At 42.2% G+C, this 21,066-nt stretch overlaps 2 protein-coding genes and 1 non-coding gene across 3 annotated transcripts; 2 read left to right on the top strand and 1 right to left on the bottom strand.

The window, feature by feature from the left end:
- On the top strand, positions 11,414–12,471 carry LOC8062880 (probable glutathione S-transferase GSTU6). The gene has a single exon (XM_002467553.2). The coding sequence runs from the start codon at positions 11,538–11,540 to the stop codon at positions 12,234–12,236; it is 699 nt and encodes a 232-aa protein (XP_002467598.1). The 5' UTR covers positions 11,414–11,537; the 3' UTR covers positions 12,237–12,471.
- Positions 14,798–14,871, top strand: TRNAN-GUU. The gene has a single exon. It is a non-coding gene; the product is annotated as a tRNA-Asn (tRNA).
- LOC8062618 (transcription factor RF2b) lies at positions 17,672–20,516 on the bottom strand. The gene is made up of 4 exons (XM_002464985.2): positions 19,449–20,516; positions 19,096–19,228; positions 18,908–18,992; positions 17,672–18,179 (listed from the first exon to the last, which is right to left on the bottom strand). The coding sequence occupies exons 1-4, from the start codon at positions 20,264–20,266 to the stop codon at positions 17,974–17,976; spliced, it is 1,242 nt and encodes a 413-aa protein (XP_002465030.2). The 5' UTR covers positions 20,267–20,516; the 3' UTR covers positions 17,672–17,973.

Here is a 21,066-nt window from a genome sequence, read left to right as displayed (position 1 = left end):
TATGCCATACCGAAACCCACCCTCATCATATGCTAATGCCCACTTCGCTTTATTTTCCATCTGCTGATCTAACCATGCCTTGCCCGCTCGGTTCATCATCTTCTGTAGTTCCGCCATTGTCTCCTTAAAGTCGTGTTCCGTACGTTGATTACAAAGTTCCTTTAACTTGTCTGCCACCTCCTTCTTCCGTTGACGGCGCCAGAAATTAGCGGCAAAATGCCTCATGCACCAACGGTGCGCTAGGGGTGGGTGCCCATCAATGTGTTCACCGGCAGCATTAAGAATTCCAATGTGACGGTCCGATATCAAACAAATGGTGCGAGAAGGACCAAGGACGTGAAGACGGAGCAGACGCATGAACCATGACCATGAATCATTGTTCTCCCCCTCTGCCAAAGCAAAAGCCAGTGGCACAATTTGATTCTCAGGGTCTACAGCAGCAGCCATCATCAATGTACCCATGTATTTGCCAGTGAGGAATGTGCCATCAACTAGAACAACTGGCCGGCAATACTGAAATGCATGCTTACACTGATCAAAATACCAGAACACACGGTACAGAATATGCCTCAACGGATTCTGAAGATAAAACCCTCCTGTGTATACGAACCATCTCATGCCAGGGTTGAAGTGTTGTATTGCACACAAAATGTGTGGAACCCTGTTATAGGCTTCCTCCCAACTACCCCACCTAATTGCCAGGGCAATTTGCTTTGCCCGCCATGCCTTTCCATATGTTACCTCATACCCAACAAAAGTGGCTATGGTCTCCGGCAAGAAAGACACCGATACGTCGTTGTCCGCATCTACAAGACCCAATATACGGCGAGCAAGGTACCGAGCCGTCAACTGGAGATGGTACCGTTTGCCCTTATTTGTCTGGCATCTGTGCGGCTGCTCCACTGAAGTTACCTTCCACTTCCCATCACTCGAACGTTTCCGTGCATTCAACTTCCACGTGCACGGGAACCCTGCCTTGCATACTATTTGAAATTTTACCTCCTTGTCGGAATGCCGAACCGTGTACGGCCTATGATGATACACAGCATAGTCCTGAAGGAACAACTTCATCTCAGACATCGTATTGAAAAGCATTCCCTTCCTGAGTATTAAATTTTCATGGTTGTACAATGATTCCTTACAAATCTGCAAACCCGTGTCACAAACCGCCATATGCGACATGCTGACATCCATATAATTTGGAACACCGGTAAAGGGCAAGCCAGCCTCCCTCAGCTATGTAAGCTCTGCCGATGTATAAGAGGGTGGTGCAACGTAAGGTTCCGCCACTCTAACACGACCCCATCCTTCATATTCCTCTCCATCACCTGGATACCCGGTGGCTAAATTGCCCTGAGTGTGCGTTGCATGAAGTACCTCAAACGGAACTCCTGAGGGCATGCCACGAACCGGTGCACACATGCCAGGTGAACCTACTTCCTCATTTTCTGATTCCTCAGAATCAGAGCAAACATCATCACCAATCATTTCATCCTCTGCCGCCTCATTCTCCTCTTGTTCAAACTCGTCAACATCAAAATCATTTCTTATTTGACCAACTGGAGGAGATTGAACCCGCTCCTGCGTCCAATTACCATCCAAGTCCATACTCTCCATAGTTTGTTGGACCTGCACACCACAATCACCACCGTCGTCGAAGGACGGCTCCTCATTCTCAACAGTCTCCAACACCAACTCAGCCATGCCTACATTCGAACCTTGGATGACCCTATTGTATCGGGACCACTCAGCTTGGTTGCACAACTCCATCATCACATAGTGTGCCCTATTCTTTCCAACATCAAACCTACCCTTTAGTGTGAAAGCATCGCCAAACTTCAAACTCAAACGCTCACATAGATCACTAAAACTAGGGGGACCATCAAACCATTCCAAATCCTCAGACATATCCTCAAACTGACAATCCTCTCTCCTAACACTTCCTCCGTAAAAAACTCTTACACCGTAATCCATCTACAAAACGATTTGACATCCGATCATCAAATATACTAAATTTTAAATAACTAACTAAGAACTTACTAAGTAATAACTAACAAACTAAACCCTAAACCCAAATAATAAATAACTAAATTATCAACTATACTAACCTAAATTATCAACTATACTAACCTTAATTATCAACTAACTAACTAACTTACTAAGTAATTACTACATAACTAACTAACCTAAACCCTAAATTAATAACTCTAATAATATTAAATAACTAAAAAAGTTAAACTATTAAAAATAACTAATAATAATTGTTAAATAATAATAATAAATAGCTAAAAATAATAGTTTAATTAAAAAAATACCTTCACCGGAGGCCTCACCGGAGAGACGGGGCACGGAGCCGGGCAGCCTCCAAGGCAGCCGAGGGGAAACCCCGTACCAGCCCGCGGCCGGCGGGGCGTGCAGGCGCGGCTCGGCGCGGCCACGGCCGCGGCCGCGGCGGCGTGGCACGGGGCGGGGCGCGGGGGCGCGGGGCGGGGTGCGCGCCGCGGCGGCGGGAGCGGGGCTGGGGCCGGGGCGCGGGGGCAGGGGCGGTGGCCGCGCGGGCGCGGGGGCGAGGTGCGCGGCGGCGGCGGGTGCGTGCGCGGCGGGGTGTGGGGGAGGGCGCGTTTGAGACGGCAGGGCGCGGCCTTATCACTGACAGGGTGCACCCCGCCATGATGCGCGGCGGGGTTGCAACCCGCCATGATGGGTGGCGGGGTCCCCGTAACCCGCCATGACCCGTGGCGGGGTCCACGTCAGCCGGCCCCGCCCTGCCGGGCGCCACGTGGCGCTTCGACCCCGCCACCATGCATGGCGGGGTGCAGTGTTTTTGCCCCGCCATGCATGGTGGCGGGGCCAAACGGCCTAGATTTGAAAAATCTTTGCAAACCGGCCTAAATTTGAAATTTGTTTTAAAAATGGGCTAAAAATAAAAAAAGATTCTGCATGGCTGCCGTCTCATCATGCAGAGCTGTTCCCTCCGGTCTCAGCGTGTGCAGTCATATTGTGGTGTGTGTGCACTTGCACGTGAGCATCACCAGACCAGTGAAATGATAATTGAGGCATGAGACATGAGTATGCAATTATAAAATAATGCTAAGGCCCCGTATATAGACTAAGGGTCTATTGAGATCCAATTCTTTTTATTTGGGCAGTGTACCACTTTTATTTATATTTAGTAAATATTGTCCAACCAAGGTTTAACTAGGTTTAAAAGAGTTGTCTCGCGAATTACAGACAAATTGTGCAATTAGTTATTTTTTATCTATATTTAATGATCCATGTGCTATAAGATTCGATGTAATGATCCCGCAATAGTTCAAAATTACTATAGAATAAAACTGTGCTATAAGTTCAATTAAAAATTGCGTTCATTTTAGAACCTAAGCAGTAGAACTAGAACAAGGAAAGGAGTCGTAATTGTACCACTTTCTATTGCATCACATATATAAGCTTTTATGCGATAGCATAGAGCAGGTGAAATCTATGGGTATTTTGATTCAAATTTGGAAAATAGAGATAAAACGATAGAGAAATTCATCAGAATAAAACGATGGATGCAGCATAAACCAATCCTTCAAAACAACACATGTACTCTCTCCGTCAAGAAAAAAAATACAATTATCATTTTTTGAGAAGTCAAATGCTTTCAAATTTAACAAAAGTTATACAAAAAGTACTAAAATTGATACAAAAAAAATATCATCATATTTTTAGAATAAATTGATTTCCAGACATATACATACTAATATTTATCATATGTAATATGTATCATTAGACTGAGTATGAAATATACTTTTATAATATATTTATTTACAAATACAAATATTAATATTATTTGATATATTTCTAGTCAAACTCCTCAAAAATTCCATCTAAAATAAAGTACATATCTCGGATAGATGGAATATTTTAAAACATCACATCCACTAAAATAAAGTACAGATGGTGCACTTTGAAAAGTCAAAGATATCTCAACTTTAACTAGGTTTACCTCTAAATAGGATTACTATAAAATGTATGTCAAGATTAATCTAATGGTGATTATTTGATAGTATAAATCTTAGTATTTCTTATGTAGATTGTTTTTAAGGAGTCAAAACACAATTAGTACCACTAGATAGATTATTGAATCTATTTTAATAATAAACTTAATTGGAGATACAAATATTGTTAATATTTTTTTTATAAACACAATTAAACTTAAAAAATTTTGAACGGCACAAAAAACAACACTTATTTTAGGACAAAGGTTTTAATATCCTCCGTTTCCAAATATAAGTACTTAGTATTTTTTACCAAGGCACGTTTAATAAGATGATCTAACTTTTTTTTAATGAAATGACCAAAACAACCTTATAGAGTTATATTTTAAGTGTTTTAGAACCTTCCATCTAAGGGGTAAAAGTGGAAAGATAGTCTAAAAACATGAAGTGTGGAACAAAAAAAGTTGCTATGGTTTTGTGTCAATCAAAATTTTTTTAAGTTTAACTAGATTTATAAAAAACATTAGCATCAATTGCATCTCCAATTAAGTTTCTTATGAAAATAGACTCTATGATCTATCTAATGATACTAATTATGTACGTGCATAATTATTAATATTTATTTTTTATATTTGCTCAAAGCTAAAAGTATTTGACTCCTTGGAAAGCTAGAACGACATTTATTTTAGGGGACCAAGGAAGTATACCCACAATACCAAAATAAATACATATCTCATACTTTTAGGAGTCAAACAAACTTAGGCTTGACCAAATCTACATAAATACTAAGATTTATAATATCAAATAATTATAATTAGATTAATCCTATCATATATTGTTTTATACTAAACCTATTTAGAGGTACAAATGTGGAACCTTCTTTTTTAGAAATGTAGATAAACTTAGAGTTGTTTGACTACTATTAATGCATAATATGTACTTATTTTGGAACAGAGCGAGTGACTACTAAGATTTATATTATCAAATAATTATAATTAGATTAATCCTATCATATATTGTTTTATACTAAACCTATTTAGAGGTACAAATGTAGAACCTTCTTTTTTAGAAATGTAGATAAACTTTAGAGTTGTTTTACTACTATTAATGCGTAATATGTACTTATTTTGGAACAAGCCTCATAGATGGTACAAACATCATGTTAGTACATCCACAGTACCAAAATAAATACATATCTCATACTTTTAAGAGTCAAACAAACCTAAGTTTATTCAAATCTACATAAAAAACTAAGACTTATAATATCAAATAATTATAATTTGATTAATCATATCATATATATATTTATACTAATCCTATTTATATACAAATATCAATATTACTTTCTATGATATTTGTTTGACTTTTCAAGGTCACATGATGTGTACTTATTTTAGAATAGGAGTACAATAAGCTCATGGACACTACTGATGTGATGTTCTAAAATACTGCCTCTCTTCCAAAATAAGTATTGCTATGGTTTTTGTGTCGATTTTTTTTTAAGTTCGACTAGATTTAAAAAAATATATATTAGCAACATTTATATCTCCAATTAAGTTTGTTATGAAAATAGATTCAATGATCTATCTAATGATACTAATTATGCACTATAATTACAAATATTTCCTTATTTATATTTTGTTTTTGTAACAGAGAGAGTGCACGCCTGTACCAAAACAAAAGCATATCTCATACTTAAGTTTGTTCAAATCTCTATAAAAATATAAGATTTGTAACATCAAAAAAATTGTTATTAGATTAATTATATTGTATATTTTTATGCTAATATGTTTTTAGAGATACAAATATTAATATTATTTTCTATAAATCTAGTTAAAATTAAAATTTATTTGAATTCTCAAAGTGCGTGATATGCACTTATTTTGAAATAGAGGTAGTACAATTAGTTCAAACATGGTACTGATGTGATGTTCTAAAATACTACACCCACAGTACCAAAATAAATATACAAGTACTTTTCAAGACAAATTTTTAAGACCTTGTTTAGTTACACCCAATATTCAAAAAATTTCAAGATTCCCTGTCACATCAAATGTTATGGCACATGCGTGGAGCATTAGATATAGATAAAAAAGATAACTAATTACACAGTTTGCTTGTAATTTACGAGACAAATCTTGTGAGCCTAGTTAGTCCATGGTTGAATAATAATTACCAAATACAAAAGAAAGTGCTACGGTAGCAAAAAAACCTTTTCACCCAAGGAACTAACACCTTGTTTAGTTCCCAAAAAGTTTTGTAGCACTGTCGTTTGTATTTGGCAATTATTGTCCAATTATGAACTAATTAAGCTTAAAAGATTTGTCTCGCAAATTATAAATAAAATATTCAATTAGTTATTGGTTTTATCTATTAATGTTTTATGCATGTGTTGCAAGATTCAATGTGATAAGAATCTTGAGAAGTTTTTTGTTTTTAGGAGAAACTAAACAATACCTAAGCCTCATTATTCCATGATTTATAATAGGATCTGCAGCAGATGGCAGAGAGGAGCTCAGACAGAGGGAGGGTGAGGGAGAAGTGGTGGTGTAGGAGATACAAGAGAGATAGGGAGGCGACCATGAACAGGGTGAATAAAAGCCGAGCAGCCATCAACAGTCTAGCCAGTGAAAACGAGCCAAGAGCATTGAGCCAGTTACATGCATGTATTTTGGTGCAATGCATGCAAAAAGTGTGCTGATATACATGTGCTGATATACATGGACGACCATGGTCGATTAATCGACCTAGTCGACGATTAATCACGATTAATCGCCTAGTCGGTCCCTAGCCGACCTGAAAACATTAATTGTACCAAAGCTGCTAGTTGATGTTTATGGTGTAGTTAAAGAATTATCAAGAAGAGGTACATTCACTGAACAAGTACATATATAAGTAATAGGCCAATAGCCAAGAAGAGGTATATTACTAGAATATGATAACAATTGTACCAAAGTTGCTAATTGATGATCATGGTGTAGCCAAAGAATTATCCAAAAGAGGTACACCCATTGAACAAGTACATAAATATAAGTAATAAGTAATAGGCCAATAGTCGAGAAGGAGTTCATTACTAAAACATGATAGCAATTGTACCACCACCTGGAATCTATTCTTATTTGGTACAAAATATTTTTTATTGAAAGTACATAAATACTTAACAACACAGTGCTAGACAACAAAATCAACTAAATTAAGATAAACATATATGAGCATTTTTGAGAGAATACATGAGCTTTGAAATAAAAGCATCAACTAAATTAAGATAAACATATATGAGCTTTTGTCTAAGATGTCTTCTTTGTTAATTGAGAGAATTTGGCTAAAGGAAATATTTTTTGGATGCAGTATCAACTAGAAATTAGTTGATCTAATTGAAGGCAGTGAAGTATTGTTCGACAAACTACTCTTTTCTGGTCCAGAGAACAGTACATAGGGATGAAGAAAGAGGACTAGCTCTGTTTCAATAGTTGTCACCCAAGAAAGAACTACTAAAAAATATCCTACTTTCAGATGCAAACAATAAGCTAGATTTGCGACGACACAATATGGATTTTACTTGCAGGTAGTACTCAAGAATTAAAAATAAAGATGATTAAACCTAAAATTTTGGTTAACATGTGTGTAGCTTTTTAAATATTTAAACTATGCTAGGAAAACGCTAGAGTCCAGTTAAAAATTATAAATAAAACTCAATAGACATTATCCCAGGAAATCAATAAGTATAACTAGAGTATAACCAAAATATTAGACAAAACATTATGGTAACCGTTTGGATTGCAGCCACATGTTAGGTCAAAAATGCCTCAAATTCCATTTATTAGGATGACAGTTACAAATATTTGACATGTGACAATCAAACTTCTTATGTACTGCCTTTATCCAAGAAAAATATATGATTTTATTGAAATGAATTTTTAGATTAGTGTAGAAAAAGTATAGCAAACAACAGTGTAGGTAATTAATCATAGTGTTAAGTATGTCAAGAAATTATAGAAAACAGATCATCAAATATTTTTTTAAAAAAATCATTCAATAAAATAAACAAAAATAGATTAATATTGGGGAGCTACAGCGCCTACAGAGGCTTCTTCACAAAAAAAAATTGTTTGTGGTCCAGCGCTATAAAGGGTCTTATCCATTCCCTATTACGGCTTTGAGCCATGGCTCTCCGCCATGGAGCCTTCAAACTTCAGTAGAGCTTCACTCAAATCAAGTAGGAGTCGCACCTTGGCCATGGACGACCCCTATGCTCGTTGGCCCGGTGCTTGGCCACCACTGCGTGGATGGAGTAGGTAGTCATGCTCAGCTGGTAGGACAACGAGAGAGGGAGAAGCCACGGAACTAGGCCGGAGAGAGGAATTTGGTTTTTCTGTCGCACATGCTTCCACTCTTTCATACATTGTATTCATATTGAGAAGTGTGCAAACACACATCTTAATATAGTTTTGTATTAAGATATGTGTTTGCACACTTCTCAATGCAAATTCAATAGGTGGGAGAGTGAGAGCATATGTCCTCAAGGCAAAAAAAACTTTACCCGGAGAGATCGAGATGGGTCTCTGTGAAAGGATAGAGGAGTCATGGAGAAGCTTTTTTTATTGCGATGGCACGCCACAGAGTGGTGTGATAGCGAAAACACCCACCACACACTTTGTCTAAAGAAATCTAGGGCGAGATGATTATGTGGCTATGGCGAGTCATGTCTGTGTGTTTAACAAAAAGCTACCAAAACAAACGTGACAAGCCTAATGTTAGGCATGGTGACTTGTGACTGACATCCAAACATCCTCTGAAGATCATATACGTCTTGTTTCAAAAGATATCTAAATCTTTTCAGGACCATTCTTACTACTACTATCGAGTGTGTTAGAATCCATTGCATCATACTCCCTCTTTTCTAAATTATAAGTCGTTTTGACTTTTTTTGATATATCTATTTTATTTGCATCTATATATAATGTATGTCTAGATACATAGCAAATTCTATGTATCAAAAAAAACCAAAGCGACTTATAATTTGAAATGAGAGTAATAAATTAGGCCAACTATAACTATATTAGTTTGAAAAAAAAATATTGGTATATTGATGAAAAAAGCACTCCAACAAATTCTAAGTTAGATCTCCAAATAATGTTATCTACTATTACTTTTTTCTCGCTAGCCAAATATGGAGAGCGAAAATAGCTCTCCAAAGTGGACATAAGATAGAAAAACTGAAAAAAATTTGAGAAAATATGGAGAAGGATTCTTATTTAAATGACTCTCCAAATAAGGATTTAGAGGATATGTTTAAAAAAGACTCTTGGAGATACTACAAGAATGGACGATTGGTTGAGACATTTTAAAATGTGAATATCTAACTAAATAGGGGCTCAACTCTCAAGAATACTGATACAAGAGAGATCATTTTAAAATTGTAAAATATAAATAAACATGACATTAATCATTACCATGCAAACATTAATTGCATAATATAAGGAAAAATATTACATGATTTTTCTCATTCAAAAAATAGATGAAGCATATAAAACACAGATAGATGAAGTATATGAAACACAGATAGTGTAGAGAATTATGTAAAACTTAATTGCACCTTAATGCAATTCAAGACAGCTTAGTATTCTCATCCTGCCCGCAAAAAAAGTAGCATCAAGATCCTTTCCTCTCTTTCTAAATAACTCACTTAAGAATGTCCTAAGAAGGGCACAATTGAATCTGTCCCATCCCCTTGTAGCAGCCAATTTAACCATTGTCGTATATGAAGACGAGTGACTAAGGCATTCAAAAAGATTTACCATTTAAAAATGTGAAGAAAAAAGTAAATAGGGGCTGTCAAGAATCCTGAGATAACATGTATCATTTTAAAATTGTAAAGTATAAATAAACATAACATTGATCTTACCATGCAACCGTTAATTGCATAATGTATGATTTTTCCATTCAAAAACTAGATAAAGCTTGTAAACGTAGATAATGTAGAAAATTATGTTAAAGTTAACTGCACACTATTTAGATAAACATATCGTTAGTCCAATTCAGGACTGCTTAGTGATCCACATAGAGAAATAGCAAATAAGCCTATGATCCATTACTTGATGTCCTTTCATGTACTTGCATATGCTTGTATCGTATTGACGGTCAAACATAAACTGGCACTACATAACATACTTCAGTACTTGCATATGCTTGTATCGTATTGACGGTCAAACACTGTTTCAACGCTAGATAACATGCTCAGCAAATCGTATGTGCTGACTTCAGTTACAGATCTGTCGGCCAATGTTTCTAAGTATTTTATAGGGGCGAGAATATATTATTGGTGCAGCTCCGCGCAGCTTCAGATCTCAAAAAACAGCTTCGCTCCATATTAATAACTCCACCACAGATCTGCTCAAAAAAACAGTCGATCTATCCCAGCTCCATGGAGCACCTTAGGGGGTGCTTACGAAAACCAAATTTCGTGGAGTTGGAAGAAATTACCCACTGCCACTAATAAGTGGAAATTGACCGGTTCATTCTATTTTCTGTTTCATCATGTAGCGCCTCCGAGGCTGGCTGCCGCGCCCCCGAGGCTGACCGCCGCGCTGCCCTCTCCGCCCGCCGCGCTGTGCCTGGCCGGCTGCAACCTCTGCCCAACCCGCGACTACAGCGCTCGGCCACGCGCGGACGGCGGCGCAAGCTCCGCGCGCGTGCTGGCGGGGTCGGGAGCGGTGGACGGCGGCGCTCCGCCCTAGCCCTACCCGTGCAAGTCCGCCCCCGCGTGGACAGCGACGCTCGGCCCCAGCGTGGACGGCGATGCTCGGCCCCAGCGCGGGCCGCGCAGGTGTTGACGGGAGGAAGAGGATGAAAGAGGAGGCAGAGGCTGACGTGTGGGCCCTAGATGGAAGTGAGGCAAATGAGAAGAATAATGAAGCTAGAGCTCTACCAAACGTTTTACTGGAGTCCGGCTCCGTGGTAGAGCTGCTCTGTGGTGGAGCAGCAGCTCTAAAGCTGATTTGGCAGAGCTGAAGCTCTACCAAACAGGCCCTAAAGCTGTACGGCGTAGTCGACATAAACTGGCAAAGAAAAGGGCGAGGAAGAGGCCGAAGAGCATGCATCTTCGTCCATGAAAGGACATCAAATAAAAGTAATAATACTCCTTGCTTTCCAAACAAATTTGGTTAGCATGCATCTTGGTCGCTGTGGCTGGCTGCTAACTGACCCGTGACGACCATGCTGGCGAAATCGATAAAGCGAGGTCAAGAGTTCCAGACGCACATGTATCACCGGCAGCCACAACATACCCGTCAAGACGGCCAGGTGCAGAGATGCAATCGACAACTCGTGCACACTTTGTCTCAAACGAAGCTTCCCGTGTACAGTCGATCAATCAAATGGCAACAGCTCACTGCTCTCATTCCTTCTTCTTTTTTCCCCTATATAAAGCCCATTGCCCCCTGGCACACTTAAACAGGCAGCACCACAGAGAAGCCAAAACACATTCTCCCGATCCTCATCCTCTGCGTTCGTGCATCTCGTCGTGCGAACAGAAGCCAAAGCTATAGAGCTCTGCCAATGGCGGGAGCAGGCAACGCCGACGACCCGAAGTTGCTGGGCGTGTGGACGAGCCCGTTCGTGATCCGTGTCCGCATCGTGCTGAACCTGAAAGGCCTGGCGTACGAGTACGTGGAGGAGGACCTGGGCAGCAAGAGCGCGCTCCTCGTGGGCTCCAACCCGGTGCACAAGACCGTCCCCGTCCTCCTCCACGGCGGCCGCGCCATCAACGAGTCCCAGATCATCCTGCAGTACATCGACGAGGTGTACTCCGGGACCGGCCCGGCCGTGCTGCCGTCCGACCCCTACGAGCGCGCGACGGCGAGGTTCTGGGCGGCGTACATCGACGACAAGGTGAGGTCGGCGTGGCTGGGGATGGTGTTCACGTGCAAGGACGAGGAGGAGAGGGCGGAGGCCGTGGCGCGCGCCGGCGAGGCGCTCGACACGCTGGAGGGCGCGTTCGGGGAGTGCACGGAGGCGGGGAAGAAGCCCTTCTTCGGCGGCGACGGCATCGGGTTCGTGGACGTCGTGCTCGGCGGGTACCTGGGGTGGTTCGGCGCCGTCGCGAAGATCATCGGGCGCAGGGTGATCGACCCGGCCAGGACGCCGCTGCTGGCCGCGTGGGAGGACCGGTTCCGCGCCGCCGATGTGGCGAAGGGCGTCGTGCCGGACGACGTCGACAAGGTGCTCGCGTTCCTGCAGGTCCTGCTTGCTCGCTAGGTAGGAGCGAGTACCGAGTACGTACTCCTGCAAGTGAGATCACGTTAATTTTCGTCGCGTTACTACGACGTGTGTACGACCGACCTAGTACGATGAGCTCGTCTCGATCCCTTGTGTCACTCAGTTTTGCTTTGTTCGTCCGTCAATAATCGGTGTGCTTAATAAATGTACAACAGCTGTTGTTGTCTTGTAACAATGGCTGATTTTTATTATAATTTTGCTTCTTCTTCTTCTACCTTTTTTTTGGATTTGTACTGCAGAGTTCAGTCTCAGTTTGTTGAAGCTGGACACAAAATCTCAGGCACAGATACGAGAATGTGCTCATAAACTGGTTGGCAGGCAAGAGACCACAAAGAATCCTTTGCGGGCTTTGGAACCTCTAGTGACGAAAGTGCTGGCGCAATCGTTGCCGCCGGTGGTGGCCTGGAACATCAACCCTGCAGGTGCAGTGCCGTGGATCGTGATGCCCTGGCCTGACCAACAAAGTCCTGAGTGCTGACCACTTTTGTTGTCGGGGCCGTGATTCGAACAGATCACGTTCATCCAGAATAATAACCACGTCGACCTCTAGCAGTCAATCCTAACCCCCGTCACGATCACACCACAAATCAATCGTCAGTGAACGGTGTGCACAGTGCACACCTAACTTACTTGTCACGGTGCAGCGTCAGTGTCAGCAGCCGGTGGTGGCAGTGCTGGGCGTCGGCGCGTCGCGCTCTGCATCTGCGTAAGGCGCGTGCAGCACGTTTACGTCGAGGAGGACCTGGCGGATCACGCCTTGTTTACCCGAAAAGATTTTAAATTTCGCTACTTTACCAATTACGTTTGTTTGTGGCAAATATTATCTAATTATGGATTAACTAGGATTAAAAGATTCGTCTCGCGATTTACAAGTAAACTGTATAATTAGTTTTTATTTTCGTCTATATTTAATGTTTCATACATGTGCCGAAAGATTCGATATGACGGAGAATCTTGAAAACTTTTTGGTTTTCGAGGTGAACTAGGTCTTGTTTAGTTCGCAAAAAATTTCAAGATTCCCCGTCACATCGAATCTTTAGTCGCATATATGGAGCATTAAATATAGACAAAAATAAAAACTAACTACACAGTTTACCTGTAATTTGTGAGATGAATCTTTTAAGCCTAGTTACTCCGTAATTGGATAATGTTTGTCAAATAAAAACGAAATGCTCAAAAACAAAATTTTTTGCGAACTAAACAAGGCCTAAACAAGGCCTCAATGGCGCAACTCAATTCCAGCCTTCGATGGCGACGGGTCGGCTACGTCGTCGACACTATGCTCAGTGGGTTCCTGCGGCGGTTACGTACGTGTGATTGATGAGAGATGGCCGGAGGCGGCGACGCGAGACACCGCGCCTGGCCGCATGGGCATGTATGGACGGGAGGGAGCGGCCGACGCCACGAGGGTGGTTGTGCCGGTGCGCTAGGGGCATGCTGGGGTACTTTTCTAGCGCTTTAAGAGCATTTCCAAGAGCTTTTCTAAATCTCACTCTCTAAATCACCATTTGAAGAGTTATTTGTATAAAAATCGCTTTCTATATTTTTGTACTTTCCAACAGTATTGCTAAATCTCATGCGCACTCTAGAAAGTCTCGTCTTCTATATTTGGCTAGCGAAAAACCCGAAATAGACAATGGCTATATTTGGATGACCATTTAGAGAAACTGTTGGAGGATAGTTTTTCACCAAAATTGTTATTCCTAGCATTTAGGGATAATATACAAAGTCTCTTGTAGATGCTCTAAGCACCAGGCAACGGGGGGACTAGTAGTGGCACCCAGTCTTTTTTTTTTTACTACACCGTGCAGTTTCATACTTCCTCCATGCAACCTTTGACTTTTTTTACTACAAGTTTAACCACTCGTCTTATTCAAAAACTTTATACAAAAATTATTAATTTAAATCATTCTTAAAGAACTTTTATTAATAAACTAGAGCCACGATAAAAAAAAGTAATATTTTACATAAATTTTAAAATAAGATGAGTGGTCAAACTTGGTGTTAAAAATTAAGTCAAACATTTTATAATTTGGGATTTATTAAGTACTTGTCATGGGCGGGCATTTGCCAGTCTATAACACGACATAAGCGCCTAGGCGTGCCCTTGTGAGACTACCTTTAATATTGAATTAGCAACAAAATATGTTCATGTGTTGCAACAATAAATACATACGCACTGTTGTGTGGTCACATGATCATGACTTATACATGTTAAAAATATTACCAATACATCTCGGAATCTGACTCCATACTGTCGTCAGGTACACGAATACGCACGATTCTAGCTCGTATGAATACAGATTGAGAGTCTAGGGTCACACATAAGTAAGGTAGAAGGAAAAGCGTGAGGGCAATGTCATAAGTGAAAACATGGGTGGAATAATCCATTTAATCTGATATTACCAAAATGTGTCTTAAACTCCTTATAAGCGTTCGTGGAGAGTCAGACAATATATCACTCTGTATTCTAAATGGGCTAGGGAGCTAGGACGATCAGACCAATACATGAAAGAGCCGATTAAAAATAGAAATCAATTGCTGGAATAGCTCAGTTGGTTAGAGCGTATGGCTGTTAACCATAAGGTCGGAGGTTCAAGCCCTCCTTCTAGCGGATATTTTTTAATTAATTTGCATTCTTCTTTTTCATTTTTTTTCAACATTCAAATAGAACTATGAGGAAAATCTTCATTATTTCCATTCTCCGCTTTCATTTTTTTTCAACATTCAAAAAGAACTATAAGGAAATTCTTCATTATTTCCATTCTCCACTTTCATTTTTTGCATGCATTCAAAAAGAACTATAGGGAGTAAGTTATTTTGCATTCTTCATTTTTTTTTGCATAGACTCAAAATGAACTAGAAGGAAGCCAAATTTGAACAAAACACCAAGTTCAAAACTTAAGAGACCATATGTTTCACATGGAAAATGGAACTTTCAATTTTTTTTAAAAAAAAAGTGCACTCTAAAAGAACTATAAGAAGCAAGCCAAATGTGAACACAACACCACATATACTTCACATGGAAATGGGAATGTTTTCTAGTTGTAATCTCCTAGTGGTTTCCGCTATTTTTTGCTTCCTTCTATTTTCAGCTTTTTCTCCATGCATTCTAAAAGGAATTATGGGATGCAAGCCAAATTTGAACAAATCAACAAATTCAGAACTTAAGAGGACGTATATTACATGGAACATGGGGATATTTTTTATTTGCAATCTCCTAGTATTTTTCGAATTGTTTGACTATAATGAAGAACACCATGTAGCTGATAGTCCTTTTTCCTAAGAAGTAATACCTCCACCCCAAAAAAGAGTGCAACTTTCATGTTGTTTATAGTTGTCCTTAAATAAATATATTTCTAGAATTATCTTAAGTCAAGCTTTTTAGACTTTAATCGAATTTCTAGAAAAATATATATCAGAATTTATGATATCAAACAAGTATCATTAGATGTACCATAGAATATATTTTCATAATGTGCTTATTTTATGTCATAGATGTTGTTATTTTTCTATAAAGTTAATTAACTAAAAACTTTGACCAAATTGTTAGAAAAAATATCAAGATTTATTGATTTATTCGGGGAAAATATCAAGATGAAATTGATAGTTGGAATCCAGTCACTTGGCAAATACCAAATCATGTTTGGATGTAGAGGAAATTGCCATTTGGAATCGGCCAGGGGAAGAAAGGTAGGGGATGCGCCGGACACAAAGAAGATATCGAGGTCGCATGCGAGCTCGCATTGCCGCTTACGTCACACTACATCGCACGCTCGCGCTGCCGCTCACCACACCTTGCCTCGAGTTGACGGGGTTGCAGACGCCCGCCTCGTCCGCCGGACTTGAGGTAGCAAAGGATCTGGATGTGGGTCAAGATGGCAATGGGTACTCGAAATCTGAAATCTGATGGGTTTTTACTCTATTAGGATAAGAGTATGGGTCAATTTCTCTACCATGGCTTTGTTAATGGGCAAAAGTTCAAACCCAACGGGTTTGTGGGTATGGGTCTAGAGATGTAGTACCCAAACCCATATACCAATGGGTTTTTAAAACCCGATCTATCATAGTGAAGCAATCATATCAGTCCATATTATCCTAAATTTTTCTACTAAACTACTACATTTAGAGACATATATAAGATGATATGTCCATTCAAGTGAAAAATGAGAAGAATGAATACAATTTCATGTTTGGAGACATGATTTTCATGTTCTGTTTTTCTCTTTGTTTTTATGTGGATGTGCTCATGGGCAACCCGATGGTTACCCGTGACCCGATGGGCACAGGTTTGGGCACCAAATTAAACCCATCACGGATCATGGGTTTTTAGCGGCCAAATTTTATGTTCATGGATATGGGTTTAGGCTAATAAAACACAGCAAGTTTGTATTTGTTGCCATCTCTAGATGTGGGTCTCCAAGAAAATGGATCTCCAATGCCAAATCTCAATTCCACATGCATCCAAACAACAGCACTAAGGAAACCTAGTTCCAATTCCAATGTCTGGGCTCCAATATCGATATCCAAACGAGGTATAATAGACAAAAACAGCAGCACTAAGGAAATCTAGTTCCAATTCCAATGTGTGGGCTCCAATATCGATATCCAAACGAGGTATAATAGACAATACCTTAGGTCAGTCTCAATGGAAGTTTCATGTGAGTTTCATTTGCATTAAATAGATTGCCACATAAGCTTTTTTGATGACATGGTGGTGTATTTAAGAAGAGAGAGAAGAAATGAGTTTCATCTAGATGAAACTCTCTTGGCACGATTACCAACTCTTTATGAGTCTTGGAATTAAATGTCTATGAAACTAGGTGTTTCATCCAAGTTTCATTTGATTTCACATGACATGGCAGTCTTCGAAACAATACCATAAAACTCTATATTAAGACTGGCCTTAGAGATAGGAGACAGGGAATCACAAAAAATTGTGAGAAAGAAAGCAACGTGTTGAATAGGGGACCGAAAGTTATTGGGACAATGAGAGTATGCTTACGTTGGATGGATAGTGGCTTAAAATTTTCATTCCTATTTAGATCCACCGTTTTTTAATGAAGTCACTACCATAATGTCTGTATTGGTCATGCCTTTAGTTCAGGTAAGCACCTCTGCATCTGCAGAGCGTACCAGTGTTCAGTCGACAAGGTAAGATGTGGCAGTGGTGTGATTTGGTTCAGACCTGCATTGCTTGGTTCTCTCATGTTTCGTGTTACTTCGGGCCGTGACCTCTAGACCCACGAGACCCGTTGAGACTTTTCTAGCATACCTTTGTACCGTACAGCCTAAGTATGACCCTTAAAATATCTATGCTTGTTTTTATATGTACCATTATTATGAAAAGTTTCAATGATTTTCATTATCTATTCAAGAATTAGATAATAGATAGTACATACCAGAAGATTATATTATAATAACAGTGTGCCCAAACGAATTCATAAATGACAGTACTACAAAAGAATTTGAATTCATTACATTTTTCACCAGCTATGACAACTCCAGCGACAACCATGGTTCTGAGAAGAACATAAAAAACATTCAGAAACGTACGGGGTCCCTGCCGGCCCAACAAACATAGTATACTACTGTATAAACGAGATCACAGCTTCAAGATAAATGGGTTAGGAAACTTAATTTCCATATCATCTATGGGACTAAGGTTTTTTTTTTTCTGTATAATCACCCAGTGCAGGTAGCTGAGGTACCATCCTCATTTAGGCTCATGGTTCCTTGACGCGCCGTTCTGCTCCAGCTGGTAGAAGGGTATCTGCTCACCCTGTTGCTGCTGTTTGTTCAGTTCCACCATCTGGTTGTTCTGGCAACGGAGCTGCATTTGCTGGGATAGATTATTGCCGGACGAGCCTGTGTCGCCGAGTTTCAGGCGCTGGACTTCACCTGTTAGAGCCTCGTTCAGAGCTGTTCAGTGAAACAGAAATTGTTTGTGGTCAGAACAAAATGGCTGCATTTCTTGAAAAACAAATTGCTTTCTATACGGTGCAGCACATGTTTGATGTATGCTACATATGAAAGGAGTGGTTCAAATGGTATTGCAACTGACAGTCTTAATAAAAAGATAATTGCTTCGCTTGTATTATCCAAAGAGGGGCCGGCCTCTTGTGACAGGGGTAGTGGCCACCAGCATGGGTCCACGAACTAAGCAACGCGGTGTCAGTTTGCATTGACAAACACTTGTTATTTTATTAAGTATATATGTTATTGATACGAGAATCCAAAACAAGGGCGATGTCGCCAATGCCTGACGAAGTCGCCGGGGAATTTGATCATTCAGATTTCAGGCGCATTCTGATTTTGGACGACATGCTGGCAACTAACAGCATCAGAGAACAAAGGTTGTCCCCTTAAAAAAACAAGCAATTTGTAAGGCGAACTGGTAAGCGTATCGATCGAGCACTACATGACGACGACTAAGTGCCAATGCGCAGGCGCCAAATGCCGCATCCATGGCAACTACCTATGGCAGTGCGGCGATCACGTCCAGCTAGCACTACGATCCTACGAACACATTGGGAACTCAGAACAAACCGCAACTGAACTGGAATTTTGAACACGAACAGAGTACTCATTCTGGGTTCCATCAACCATGCAACTGCTATCCAAGAAATGCTAGCGGAATTGGTTCTCACCGTCACGCAGCTGCGCCTGCTGCTCCATTGCCTGCAGCCGGAACTTGAGCTCGTTGTTCTGCGTGGCGAGCCCCGCCGAGTCGCGCTGCGAGCGAAGAAGAGCACGATGATTAAGAACACACATCAAGCTCTGAACTTTTGAGCACACCACCGCAACATTTCCCTCGGAATGCAGTTCATGATCATACCTGTAGCAGAGTGAGCTGCGCGGACAGCGTGGTGGCCTCCGTCTGCAGGATCTGCACCTTCTGCTCGAGCTCCGCGATGTACCGCATCCGCCGCTCCTTGGACCGCGCCGCCGACTGCCTGTTGGCGAGAACCCTGCAGCGCGCACGGCGCACCCAGCAGCAACGATCACAATCACGATCACGATGGAACGAAACAGCATTGTGATGATTATTAAGATATTTGCGTTTGGCGGTCTCTGGAGGTTGTAATTGAAGGAGGATCCGGCTATTATGGGATGATCGATCGGATCCGGGCTTTTATGGTAGGATAGAATTTGTTAGAAACGGTGCGGTGGCGGTGGTGCGGTGCCTACCTCTTGACGCGCTTGGGGTCGGCCATGGCCATCTCGGCGAGCTTCTCGTCGGCCATGATCCGCTTCATCTCGGCGGGGGTAAACTCGCCGCCACCGAACTCGAGGCTGAACTTGCCGGGCTCCCCATTGGCGGACGAGAAGCTCAGCTTCCCCATGATGCTGTCCATGGAATGGCTCCTGGCGTGCCTCGCGGGCGGCGGAGCCGGCGCGGCGGCGGGCTCTCCAGAGGCATTCCTCTTCTTCTTGCCACCACCGTCGCCGCCCCAGAGGAGGAACTGGCTGTCGCCGCCGCCGCCGCCGCCGTAGTCCTCGGACTCGTTCTCGCTGCTGTCGGCTCCGTTGGTGCGCATGCCGCTGCTCCCGCGACTATCCCCGTCGGAGTTGTTCAGCCCGTCCATACCCTCCATGCTCATGTACGCATTGAACAGATCGTCGCCACCGCCGCCGGCGCCGGCAGCGGCGGGGGCAAGGACCCACCCACCTGCGGCCTCCATCTTGGGCGACGGCGGCGGCAGCGGCTGGAAGTACCCGTAGGCGACGTCGCTGCGGGACCTGCGGTGCGCCTTCCGCGGTGGCAGCCCTCCCGCGCGCCCCGCCGGCGCCGAGCTGTCGTCCATGCACATGCTGTCGGCGTGCAGAGACTGAGAGTGGGAGGCGGGCGCGGAAGGCGGCGTCGGCGGCAGTCCCGGCGGCCGCTGCTGCTTCTGGTGCTGCGCCGCCGGTGGCAGCGGCGCCGGAGGCATGGACGCCTGGACGTGGTGGTGGTGGTGGTGGTGGTGGTGGTGGTGCATCAGCCCGTGCCCGTTCGCGGTGTTCATGTCGACTGTCGAGTCGAGGACGCCGCGCCCGCGCCGACCGTGTCTCGCGTCGCGCGCGCGCACAAGCTGCTGCTGCTGCTGAAGCTGCTGCGCGTGGCGGTGTGGGTGCCGTGCGGTGGAGTGGCGGTGGCTGCCTGCCCGATCGGGTTTGTGTCGCGCGGTGTTTCTACGCGGTTTTGAAGGGTGGTGCGTGGTGGTATTTAATTGCTGCTTGCCGAACGCTGAAGAGGAGAGGGAGAGAGCCTTTTGGCAGCAGCGTGGCGTGGGGTGAAAAACGGCACTGCAGCACTATCTTCGGAAAAAAGGGTGAAAAACAGCACTGTAGCACTATCTTCGGAAAAAAGAGTGAAAAACGGCACTGTAGCACTATCTTCGAAAAAAAGAGAGAGAGGCCCATGTCTTTCCGGGATTCGCAGCGCGCCGGCAGCAGCAGCAGCCGCCGCAGCCGCAGCATCATCTTCGGTCTGCTCGCCCGCCCGGGGGGAGGAGCTAACGTGCTGCCTGACAGGATTGCACGGACATTTGGGCCTTGTTTACTTCCCAAAAAATTTTGCAAATTTTTTCACATTCTCCGTCACATCAAATCTTTAAACGTATGCATGAGGTATTAAATATAAACGAAAATAAAAACTAATTGCACAGTTTAGTCGGACTTGACGAGACGAATCTTTTGAGTCTAGTTAGTATATGATTGGACAATGTTTGTCAAATATAAACGAAAATGCTACAGTGTCAATTTTCTAAAATTTTTGGGAACTAAACAAGGAACCATTGCGTATGCCCTCTCTCTCTGGAAAAAA

Source organism: Sorghum bicolor, chromosome 1 (genome assembly GCF_000003195.3).
Source record: "Sorghum bicolor cultivar BTx623 chromosome 1, Sorghum_bicolor_NCBIv3, whole genome shotgun sequence".
Classification (NCBI taxonomy): Eukaryota; Viridiplantae; Streptophyta; class Magnoliopsida; order Poales; family Poaceae; genus Sorghum; species Sorghum bicolor.
This window is presented reverse-complemented; position numbering and strand designations above follow the sequence as displayed.

What these genes read in the sequence shown, in the direction of transcription:
- LOC8062618 (XM_002464985.2), bottom strand. Translation starts at nt 20,266, where the DNA reads ATGAACACCGCGAACGGGCACGGGCTGATGCACCACCACCACCACCAC. An exon ending in CGCAGCTCACTCTGCTACAG is followed by an intron (nt 18,993 to 19,095) that starts GTATGATCATGA and finishes CTTCGCTCGCAG; the next exon opens with CGCGACTCGGCGGGGCTCGC. An exon ending in GCAGGCGCAGCTGCGTGACG is followed by an intron (nt 18,180 to 18,907) that starts GTGAGAACCAAT and finishes TTCACTGAACAG; the next exon opens with CTCTGAACGAGGCTCTAACA.
- LOC8062880 (XM_002467553.2), top strand. Translation starts at nt 11,538, where the DNA reads ATGGCGGGAGCAGGCAACGCCGACGACCCGAAGTTGCTGGGCGTGTGG.